The following is an 11,284-nucleotide window of genomic DNA, read 5'->3' as shown; positions in this document are numbered from 1 at the left end:
ATACATAATTATTGATATGATATATCTACATCCGTTTTACCACACGCTGTGTGGTTGTAGAGGGGCGTGGCGCTGATTCGAGCCCGGTATTGAACTGCCCAAGGGGCTAATGTGGAAATTGTATATCCAACAATCTGTTCCATGAAAGGAGCCTAAATTCACAGTGTTCCTGTAAGCTGATGGGCAAAGATACGTTTATTGAGAGCCAAGCACGGTAAAAGTACATTAGCATTTATGTGTAAGTACACTGTGTAGTTGTCATAAGTTTCTTGTTGCATATGAATTTTTAACATCTATTTGAAAATCGAACAATACTTGGCGTCGATCTGACCCTTAACTCATTAACACTACTAAAACAACGAAGTGATGTCAAAAGGCATTATGTTGAAGATCTATAAATATAAACATCGGATGTATAGAAATGTAAAGATCAGTAAATATTACTCTTAGCATTAGCTTTGTTACTGTGAAGGGGCGTAACTTATTTCCACCCATTAAACTTCAGAAAGGCACTAAAATGGCGATATTTTATCAAAGTGCTGAAACTCATGCCGAATAGTACAACTTATCACAAAACTTGCACCAAAAATAGAAAATTTCATTAAAATATATCTGAGAAGGAACACAACTGAAATACATATTTCAACCTATATATTATGCCCCTTTGCATATCTATTTCAGCAATTTAATAAAGGCATTTTAAAATAAACTTTTTGGGGGGGAATTTAATCTGTTCTTGTTTGACACGAAATTTACTCTGGTTTCCCTAAAACATGATTTCAAAACAGATACCTCAGTCTAAAGAAGATTTACTATATAACACGTCAGGTGCCGGGCAGAAGAACATAGATCGTTAGATCTGACGCGAAAAAAACCACTGCAAGAAAATTGCATTTAAAGGCTCCAAAAGAGTGCTCCCCCACGAGTACAATCAATCCACGTTCTTCCACAGGTATTATATATCTAACGAATTTTAAATTTGGCTTACGTTTAAATCATAGTTTTTGGAACAACTCGTATTAATTTCCGCCGGAAATGCCGCCGCACGCGCTCTGCTGTCAGGCACACGAAACTCAATAACTACGACAATTACTCGTAAAAGCAAACAACTAAGAAAGATTTCCACTAACCAATTCTATGTTGCTTTGACGAGCAAAACACATTGACAGAAGCTAATATTTATCATCGTCACATTATAAGCTTTGCACAAAAAATTATTCGCAAAAACAAAATATAGACCTTACTTAGTTTTGCATTCAATATCGAAGTGTAAAGATCCAAATTAACTTGATGCTATTATTTCCACAAAAGTGGCACAAATGCCATAACCCTACCCAATTGCCAAATGAGTGATTGGTGAACAAAATAATGAGACGCAACATGAACGTCTTGTTGCAATCATCTCAAGGCAGACATCATAGAGATTTCTCTCTTTCTATCCTCCGTGGTTGCTGCCTAGTTTCTTGGGACTGCACTGAGCTTCAGACTCTTCGGAGCAAGGAAGCCCATCTTACCAAGCTTGGGTGGGATCTGGACGAAAGAAAGATTAAAAAAAGGCTTCAATATTTCTCCAGATAGAATTTCATGTTAACGGTCTTGCTGATTATCTTTTAGGTTGTTAATAATTTGGCCATAAGCCCCGCCCACCTTTGCTTTGTGTTAGTTCTCACAATGCTTGTGACCATCTATGACCACGCTACCGCGGTCACCTGACCATAAGTCGTGATCTAATTGGTCAATGCGTACTGTTTGATTGACAGGAAAGAAGAATCAATGTATTTGGGATAGTCTGATACATATTAATTTTTTTTCTAAACCACGCGAAAGAAGGGTCACATTCCACACAAAAATTATGTTCGAGAGACAGTTGCAAGTGCTCGGAGTTCAGACTGTTTTAGATTGTATTTTGACTTTTGTTTCAAACACAAGGCAATGGTCAAAATGGAGGAGTTCAATCCTTCTTTGAAGCACTTCATTATTTTTCATAAGTTACCTCGGTTTCTGAGCAGACATCAAAACGACACTGCTGCAGCACACGGACCAGCGCCATCTTGGCTTCCAGCAAGGCAAAGCGCATACCGATGCAGTTACGAGGACCAGAGCCGAACGGCATGTAGGTGCACGGTTTGATGGAGGCCTTGTTCTCAGGGCTGAACCTGTGAAGAAAAAGCAATAAACGCTTTGATTTATACTTAAAAGTATGTTAATAAAAGTGAAGATGTTTTTGATGTATTCGTGGTGTGTTTTGTTGTGTTGAATATGGTGCAATTTCTGTGTAGCAAAACAATTGCTCTTGATGCTATGGTTCGTTACCTTTCCGGGTCAAATTTGGTCGGATTTGGCCAGAATTCCTCGTCGTAATGTAAAGTCCAGAGACTGACGAACACGATCATACCCTTTTCGATGGTAAGACCTTCGTAGGTAATTGTCTCATTGCACATACGATCAAATCTGCAAAAGATAAATCATGAGTAAATTGTTCAAACCTTTTCTGGTACCATAGCTTTGAAAATAAAAACGAGTAGTCAAAGTCAGTTCACGATTGAAGTGTTCCTTACACGACTGCTGGGGGATACATGCGCAGTGATTCATTGATCACCATGTCCAGGTACTCCATCTTGCTGATGACGTCATAGCCGAGGTTGTCACGTGTGGGAGCGAGGTTGTCAATCTCAGCGTGCAGTTTCTCTTGCGTGTCTTGGTTGGTAGCCAGCAGGTAGGCAGTGAAGCTCAGCAGCGTGTTGGTAGTCTCGTAACCAGCCAGGAAAAAGGTGATAGCCTGAAGTTATAAAAGCCAAATCATATCCGAATGAGAATGCAAGAGTCAAATCCATACCCAAGTGCGAATTCGAAGACAAAATTTGATTAAGTGCGAATTCAAGAGTCAAATCTGGCCCAAGTGAGTATTATGGAGTCTGGCCACAGTGCGAATCTTAAGTTAGTCTTTGATAAATGAAAATAGTCGTTTTCATTTGCTTGTCACTAAAAATGTTTATCCACTGATTTCTATCTGATCCCCTTTAATCAATCAAAACTTACCTTTCAAACAATGTATCAAAATCTATTAAGGCAACAACCTTCGCAAACATCAAGATACAAAACTATCACATTATGTTGAAACGCCTTACTTCTGTAAGAGAATGACAGTCTAAGGTATCCTGTAAAATCATGGCACCTGGTGTGCTGTCATTTGCAAGAAAAGTGGTATTTTTGTATCAAAAACTGGCCTATTTTCAATATTGCCCACTAACACCCACCTGTGCCATGACGTCCACTGTTGACAGTGGTCTGCGATGGGCGGCGCCCTTGTTCTGACCGCTCTCTGTGGTGGGCATGTCTTCCTCCTCGTGTTCCTCGTCCTCGTGGGCGTTCAGCATCAGCTGCAACAAATCGATGTGCTGCAAACAGAAGAACATCGATATAGCTCGAGAACAACAGCATCAAGGGTGTTTAGTAACCAACTAACTGTACAACAGGTATAATTTCAATCAAATTCAGTCAGATCTTATCAAATCAAATCTAACCTTTGACGCATTCTGACCCTCCTGTTTGCGCATGTTGCACGCGGCCTCCGTGACGTTCATGAAAAATTTCATAACTTCCGGGTCGAACATGTCGTATTTGAGATAACTGAAGATGGGTTCCAGTGCAGGAAAGACGGCTAAAAGGAAGGGGGAAAATATATCACAACAGAAGTCGACGATGTTATGTTCAACGTTTGCTTATGCATGTGAAACTTGAATGCTTGCAAATTTTCAAAAATACCGTTTCAATAAAAAACAAATCCACATTTATAAGGATCCAACGCACCGATGATCATGAAGACGGGACTGAACAGGTTGAAATCGAAGGCCTTCTTTGCGTTCTTGACGAAAGGATCATCCTTGTTCTGCTGGGAGTCAACTTTGAGGCCGAATCCACAACTCGCAATGGCGTCCATGGTGAAACCACCAAACAACCTAAAGCAAAATAAGTGAATGAGGCGGCTGTAAAGACGCCATATCGGGGGTACCAGCAGACGCGAACCTCGGGTTAATGAAGCAGATTTTTCATGATGATTTATTTGCGATTCTAATTCTAAAATTTACAATGTTCTATTCTAGATTGAAGAAAAGTTACGAGATGTAGATGGCATATATTTCTTACAACTGACATTAGATTCCTGCTCTCTAAATTCAAATGAGTGAAAATTCACTCCATTCGAGTGAAGATTCAATCCCACTGTCGGAAGTAGGGACTAGACGTTTTGGAGTGAAATTTCTTCAATCGTAAAGATAGAGTTTTCACTCGAGCTTCGACTGAAGTGGTGCTTTTTTCAGACTATTTCAATCGAAAATTAGAGTGATTTTCACTCTAAAACGTCTAGTCCCTAATTTCACTTTTTGGAATTTAGAGAGTGGCGCTCTGGAAAATTTTCACCCACCAAAAACAATTAAGTATAGTTCATTGTCAAAGTGTTCCTAGAGCTTTGAAAGAGGCAAGAAAATAAGTCACATACGGGCTAACTCTGAAGGTACATGAACCACCACCGCTCGATAAATTGCGGGAGCCTAAACCTAAATAAGTCACATACGGGCTAACTCTGAAGGTACATGAACCACCACCGCTCGATAAATTGCGGGAGCCTAAACCACTCTGCTACTTTTCTTGTCATGCTATCCTGGTTGGTCAAACTCCAACACAGCAGCCAGTAAGGTAACTGAGATTTTTTTTTTTGATTTTTTTTTTGCGATATGCAAATGTTTTGCTTGTATCTTACACTCTGCAGTCGACGGCTTTTCCTCCCTCCTGGGCCTTGCTGAAACTTGCCACCAAGGTATCACAACATTCATTGATCGTCTCCGACATCTGGTAAGATTTCATTTAAAGACACAGTTATAGAAACTTCACACAATAAAGACAATGTTGGGGCTCAACAGTTCTGTAATTGAATTTGAAAGTTTCTCCATAAATTACGAGAATTCTGTACCTCCTCCAAAGGGACACTTTTGGGGGGAACCCTGTACACTAATCAAGGCTTAATGCAACTGTAATAATGTGTCATTTTACAAATTTGGAGCCAACGTATTTTTCCTGTCCATGTCAGATCTGAGATCTATGATTCTATAAATTATGATGCACTCGATCTCCGAGAGTGCAAAATACCTATCCAACAAATAGAAAACTTTTCGTTGAAGTCAACCTTAATGATACTTAATTTGCAATTTACGAAGTACCGAGGTAACAGGGACAGGAAAAATGTCACACTTTGGACTCTAAATTGACAGAATGACCCTCATTCACTTTCTAATTACCAAAGAGTGATACAGTGGACGAGATTTACAGTGAAAATACTCTATTAATGCTCAAAGGAAATACAGGGTGAGTAAAAAAAAATGAAACCCAAATGTGGGGACCATTATTTTATTGAAGTTCTGCATGTAGCGCTTTCAAACTCTAGGATATCAAAGCCCAATTCATAAGCTTTCTTTTAGTACACGAATCGTTCAAATCACTCCTGTACTTTTCAAGTTGCGGAATTTTAAACACAACCACCGTTTTAAGGTTCTGTCCACGGATCACAAAAAAAGTTCAGTGTTCTTTCAGCAAAACAAAAAGAAATCACATAGGGATGTGTGTGAATTGTTTTCGTTTAAGAACGCACACCATTTTTTGTGATCCGTGGACAGAACCTTAAAACGGTGTTTGTGTTTAAAATTCCGTAACTTGAAAAGTACAGGCGTGATTTGAATGATTCTTGTATTTAAAGAAAGCTCATGAATTGGGCTTTTATTTCCTAGATTTTGAAAGCGCTTCATGCAGAACCTCAATAAAACAATAGTCCCAACTTTTGGGTTTCTTTGTTTTACTCACCTTGTACTCTGGGGAAAAAATATCGATCCAGGGAAAACTTGAATGAAAACTCCATCTAATCGGTTGAATTAATTTCACTCTAAAACGTCTGGTCCCTATATTATAGTTTCAGAAGGTGGGAGTAACTTTTCACTCGAATAGAGAGAATTTCACGATTTGGAAATAAAAGGACTGCAAAAGAATAACAAACGCATCGTTCTATTTTCAATTTTGACTGATTTAAAACATTTTATGACAAAGTCTTACCAGTCTCATTTTGAGGCACTGAATGACGGAGTGATGACGTTGCGTATCTCTTTCCATTCTTCATTCACAAGCTGAGTCAAGCCTCTGTTCAAGGGCTTTTGCGCAAGTGGTAATTTCTGCCCAAAACAGAATGGAAGGTAATTATTTACTTGAAACGAGCAATGCCGATTAGTTTAGTCGGAAAAGGGGGGTATCGTGCACCCTCGGAAATCAATTTCTAATCAACGTTTCTAGGTCAGAAAAAATGCGTAGAAAACGATTTGCTATGTTAAAAAATTCAAAAAATGTCCCACGTATTGTTTTTATGCAAATTAGTGCCGCCATTACCGAAAAATCTATTTTTAATTATATCTCAGCCAATATTGCAGATAACTGAACGAACTAGGTGTCTAAACCCATGTTTTCAAGGTCAGAGATCACAATAAAACTATTCTGGAAGTGACCACATGTGTCTGTGGCATAGGAATATGCAAATTAGTGCCGCTATTACCGGAAAATCATGTTTTTGGCATATCTCGGCCAATATAGCACATAACTACACCAGTAAGGTGTCTAAACCCATGTTTTGAGGGTCAAGTATCATTAGAAGACCATTCACGAAGTAACTATGTGTGTCTTTGGCATGAAAATATGTAAATAATAAAGTGTCGGTTTATCCGCTCTTTGATTTTTAGCCAATATCTCGGCCAATATTGCACTTAACTACACAAGTAAGGTGTCTAAACCCATGTTTTGAGGGTCAGGTATCATTAAAAGACCATTCACGAAGTAACTATGTGTGTCTTTGGCATGAAAATATGTAAATTCTAAAGTGTTGGTTTATCAAAAAAGTGATTTTCAGCCAATTTATATTCAATTTCAGCCAATATTACAGTTTATTTTGAATATGATGGCTTAAAATAAACGTTGATCATTATTGCTTATCAAAAACCCTTATGTTAACATTAGCTGCAATATTGGCCGAGATATTGGCTAAAAATCAAATTTCTGATAAATCAACACTTTAGAATTTACATATTTACTTGCCAAAGACACACATAGTTACCTCGTGAATGGTTTTCTAATGATACCTGACCCTCAAAACATGGGTTTAGACACCTTACTTGTGTAGTTAAGTGCAATATTGGCCGAGATATTGGCTAAAAATCAAAAAGCGGATAAACCGACACTTTATAATTTACATATTTTCATGCCAAAGACACACATAGTTACTTCGTGAATGGTCGTCTAATGATACTTGACCCTCAAAACATGGGTTTAGACACCTTACTGGTGTAGTTATGTGCTATATTGGCCGAGATATGCCAAAAACATAACGTTCCGGTATTTGCGGCACTAATTTGCATATTCCTATGCCACAGACACATGTGGTCACTTCCAGAATAGTTTTATTGTGATCTCTGACCTTGAAAACATGGGTTTAGACACCTAGTTCGTTCAGTTATCTGCAATATTGGCTGAGATATAATTAAAAATAGATTTTTCGGTAATGGCGGCACTAATTTGCATAAAAACAATACGTGGGACATTTTTTGAATTTTTTAACATAGCAAATCGTTTTCTACGCATTTTTTCTGACCTAGAAACGTTGATTAGAAATTGATTTCCGAGGGTGCACGATACCCCCCTTTTCCGACTGAACTAGATTAAAATATTGGGAAAATGAAGGCGTGAATTGATGTAAATTAGGAGGAAATTAAGTTTAGATTTATTACCCTCCTGTTGTAGAAACTGGCGAAATTCTTGACCAAGACATTTTTCAAAATGTCAGGATCAGTGATGATCAGAAATGGATGTCGGAAACTATACGTCCTGAAATAAATATTTAAAAAAAACGAAGCATTACCAAATAATACTTCAGAATATAATTGATTTCCTTTTTTTAATAAAAAAATCCATTACGTCAAATCTATGTCACATGTGCGAAAATTCTACGTACCCGACGACTCTTCCGTGCTTCTTCACGTACTCGGTGAAAGTCTCCTGGATTCCCTGAAAACAAACAAAAACGATAGGACGGAAGGCATCTACATGTGTCTCCAACAAATTGTTAAAATCTCTTTAAAAAAATGCTTTCAATAGTAAAACGTTTTGCACATATTCCTGTTCATTCGTATTGTAAACATGCACCAAATCGTGTTAGTGAACGTTATACGGCGAAGAAGGTAATATTGCACGTCACAAAACAGTCATCGGGAGTTTGCAGACCCGTTTTGGTTGTTTTTATTTATTTTGTTGCTTGCGGTGTATAGTCACTCGTTTGTTAGGAATACCAGGGGAGTATTCCCTCGGCAAAGTCAGTTGTGCCAATCGCAACATCACGCAACATAAATAGAGGAAAAGATTACCCTTTTATCATCAAAATTTTGAAGGTCTTACATGACGAAATTGCAGTAGGTTCCCAAAGAAAGGAATGTAGTCGGCTACAGGGATGCCACGCCTCTGGAAATAATGGTGACACCACCAATCATACCTGAAAATCAAGTGAGGAAAGAGTTACAAATACTTCCAATTGGCAGTTCAAAACCATTTGAAATACATAAATACAAGTCCGAGGAATGAGCAACTAGTTACATTGTGTTGTTAGCTATAAAACAAAAAGTACGGACGAATGTCGAAGTATAAGTGCAATTCAATTTGTTCTGGTCTTAGAAAGTGGTTTTGAAAAAAATCCCTCCTCGGCTTTGCCATTAAAGGGCCCATGCAATGTAACTGTTTCCATGTAATCCTTGAAAATGCACAATGCATTGTGTCGTATTTATCCCCATTTTCACTTTTCGGTTTACCATTTTCAAGGGTATTTTGGCGCCTTTTCTTTGTTTTTATGCTAATACAAAGGTCAATATTCAGGAGCGAAAGTATGATGTCATTTCAGGCAGTACAATTAGTTTCAGCACCAAAAGTTGCCAGATTTTGAGATATTTCGCTGTCGAAAATGATCTTTCCTTTAGTAATTCGTTGTTGTGTCGGTAGGCCTACACGGCAGTATTAGCCCATGAGCAAACATTTCTCACAAATGTTTTCATTGAACACAATGATTGAGTTCACAATATGAACAAAATTTCTCCCCGAAATGACATCACAACAACATCGCACTCAGTTGTCTGGAAAAGCATGGAACACTAAATGTTTAAACAAGTACACTTTTAACCAGAAAGGGACCTCAAATAGTTTCCATACATTTAAGAGAATTACTAGTCTCCCAAACTCGGCAGTCTAATAAGCCACTGGAGCCGGATCCGGACTGAAGCCGAAATTTTGAAAAAGGCCATAGACTAGCTCAGGTTGGAACTGTTCTAGCTACATGAGTAGAAATGAACGTGCTGATAATCAGGCCAAAAGTCCAATATTAAAGCAGTCGTTATTTTGTAACGTCGCAAAAAAGGCGGCCATTGCGTGCATACACTACCCACAAATTAACTCAACAAAAGCAATACATTTGCACCCCTTCCCTTGCCCTTCAAATACAATTTGGGGCGGAAATTTTTTGACCCAGTATTTTGGGTCAACCTTCGTGCCTTCTTGGGTTTAATTCTCGTTTTACAACTAGAGAAGCACGAAACACAAATCAATGGGACTAGAGTTAAGGAAATCCGGTTTTTTTGTAATTGAACAACAATACACTAATTAACTATATCTACCCACGGAGGAATGAAGACAAAATCTTCAATGGTCGACATTAGCTAGATCATACATCACTAAATGACATCACTTTGGTCATGCATTATGATGAATGTGGAAATTTGAAGTGTATAGCCAAAAAAAATAGTTAAAATTGTACACAGAGGTGCTAGTAGGCCTAGATCTAGATTCCATTGACAAATTCTACCGCATTATCCATTGAACTCAGGCCGCGCGTACAAACAGTCACAGGACTAAAGAAGTCATCATATGGAGGGGGGAAATGTACATTTTGACGAGATCATTGAGAAGTACGTACCAAACTGACACAAGAACGAGCCCAATGACCAGCAGCCATGTCACGGACAAGTCCAATCCTAACAGCTCCATTATGTTTTGACCACAAATTCAGACAAACTATTATACTATATACCGCTTTTGCTGTTTTCAATTCCCTCAGAAATGATCATTACGAACCCTGGTTTATACAGGCTCAAAACCGCGACACCTGACTATTAAACGCACTCGAAGCCACACAAGCACAGGTGGTAGAATCCATTTTATTCAAGAGGGGTGTTCAGATTTGTGTTTACACTGCCCGGTGTCACGGTCTCACTTCTCCGGCGTGCTAGCTTCTCCGCAGAGGGAAATTTCGCCAAAACACGCATGCGCAAGTTGTGTAGTAGTGTACATTTCGCCAACTTTATTGTGTGCTGAGTCCTTTGGGGTTGTACGGGTGCACGTTAGATCTTTGGATATTTTTGTATGTACAAATTAATGTATACGTTACAAGGTACCAGTCGAATCCAGAATTTTTGTGGCGCGCAGAAATCCCAATACAATGTACCTGTAAAGATGTGAAGGATACACATGGTTGCAAAAATAAAGACAACCACGAACGAGCAAGGAACACAGACCTTTCACAGACACAGACCAAGGAGCCATGCACAGACCAAGGAGTTCGTTCTTAATTATTCTTCCATACACACACGTACACACCCACCCACCCACTCTCAAATTTGTATCCTTGTGGAGACATTCCTTTGTTCTCGTGTAGTAAAGTGTTCAATTTTGAAAGTGAAGTTTCGAAATGCTCTTATTTTAACCAGAATTAGTTTCCTTGGCTGAAATTTGGACTTAATATCCCTTTTCTAAAACTCTTTCATTTGCGACAGATCAACCCACCTTGGAAATTCCTAGTTTTTGAGTAAAACCCATATATCTATTTCGTGAAAACCTTGTGGAGACCTATTCATCTATAGAAATTGCCCTGTGGAGACCTTTACAATGTTTTGTTCCCTATTGTGTGTGTGTCTCCACAAGGATACGAATTTGTAGTCACGCTGTTGCAAGACCATGGAATGACCCAGGCAAAATACCCAGTCCTCTCTAAGCTTGACCCACAGGAAGTGTTACATAACACATTCTTGGGTGGACTTGGTAGACTCCATAGCACCCATGGGCGTCAATCCTGGGGGGGGGAGGGGGACAGGGGGACATGTCCCCCCCCCCCCCCCCCCCACTTTTTGAAGGGTGGGGGACACAATATCAAATGTCCCCCCCC

At 39.0% G+C, this 11,284-nt stretch overlaps 1 protein-coding gene across 3 annotated transcripts; it reads right to left on the bottom strand.

The window, feature by feature from the left end:
• Positions 1–183: 183 nt before the first annotated feature.
• LOC119737039 (cytochrome P450 3A19-like) lies at positions 184–10,216 on the bottom strand. Of its 3 annotated transcripts, XM_038211109.1 has the most exons (13): positions 10,040–10,216; positions 8,479–8,572; positions 8,039–8,091; positions 7,815–7,911; positions 6,112–6,215; positions 4,760–4,861; positions 3,811–3,959; positions 3,525–3,661; positions 3,258–3,398; positions 2,559–2,779; positions 2,314–2,451; positions 1,994–2,156; positions 184–1,530 (listed from the first exon to the last, which is right to left on the bottom strand). In XM_038211109.1, exons 1-13 carry the CDS (start codon positions 10,108–10,110, stop codon positions 1,456–1,458), a joined length of 1,545 nt encoding a protein of 514 aa, XP_038067037.1. In that variant the 5' UTR covers positions 10,111–10,216; the 3' UTR covers positions 184–1,455. The 3 variants fall into 3 exon arrangements, with proteins under 3 accessions (XP_038067037.1, XP_038067036.1, XP_038067035.1); XM_038211108.1 differs by lacking the exons at positions 7,815–7,911; positions 8,479–8,572; positions 10,040–10,216 and having other exon boundaries at positions 4,760–4,848; positions 6,100–6,215; positions 8,039–8,069; XM_038211107.1 differs by lacking the exons at positions 8,039–8,091; positions 8,479–8,572; positions 10,040–10,216 and having other exon boundaries at positions 4,760–4,848; positions 6,100–6,215; positions 7,815–7,903.
• Positions 10,217–11,284: the final 1,068 nt, after the last annotated feature.

This window comes from Patiria miniata, unplaced genomic scaffold, assembly GCF_015706575.1.
Source record: "Patiria miniata isolate m_02_andy unplaced genomic scaffold, ASM1570657v1 HiC_scaffold_3, whole genome shotgun sequence".
Classification (NCBI taxonomy): domain Eukaryota; kingdom Metazoa; phylum Echinodermata; class Asteroidea; order Valvatida; family Asterinidae; genus Patiria; species Patiria miniata.
The sequence above is the reverse complement of the archived record's forward strand: the minus strand, read 5'-3'. Positions and strand labels throughout refer to the sequence as shown.

Coding starts and splice junctions, on each gene's coding strand:
- LOC119737039 (XM_038211109.1), bottom strand. CDS start 10,110: ATGGAGCTGTTAGGATTGGACTTGTCCGTGACATGGCTGCTGGTCATT. Junction 7,912..8,038: donor AAGCACGGAAGAGTCGTCGG/GTACGTAGAATT, acceptor TATTTATTTCAG/GACGTATAGTTTCCGACATC. Junction 2,452..2,558: donor ATGTATCCCCCAGCAGTCGT/GTAAGGAACACT, acceptor TATCTTTTGCAG/ATTTGATCGTATGTGCAATG.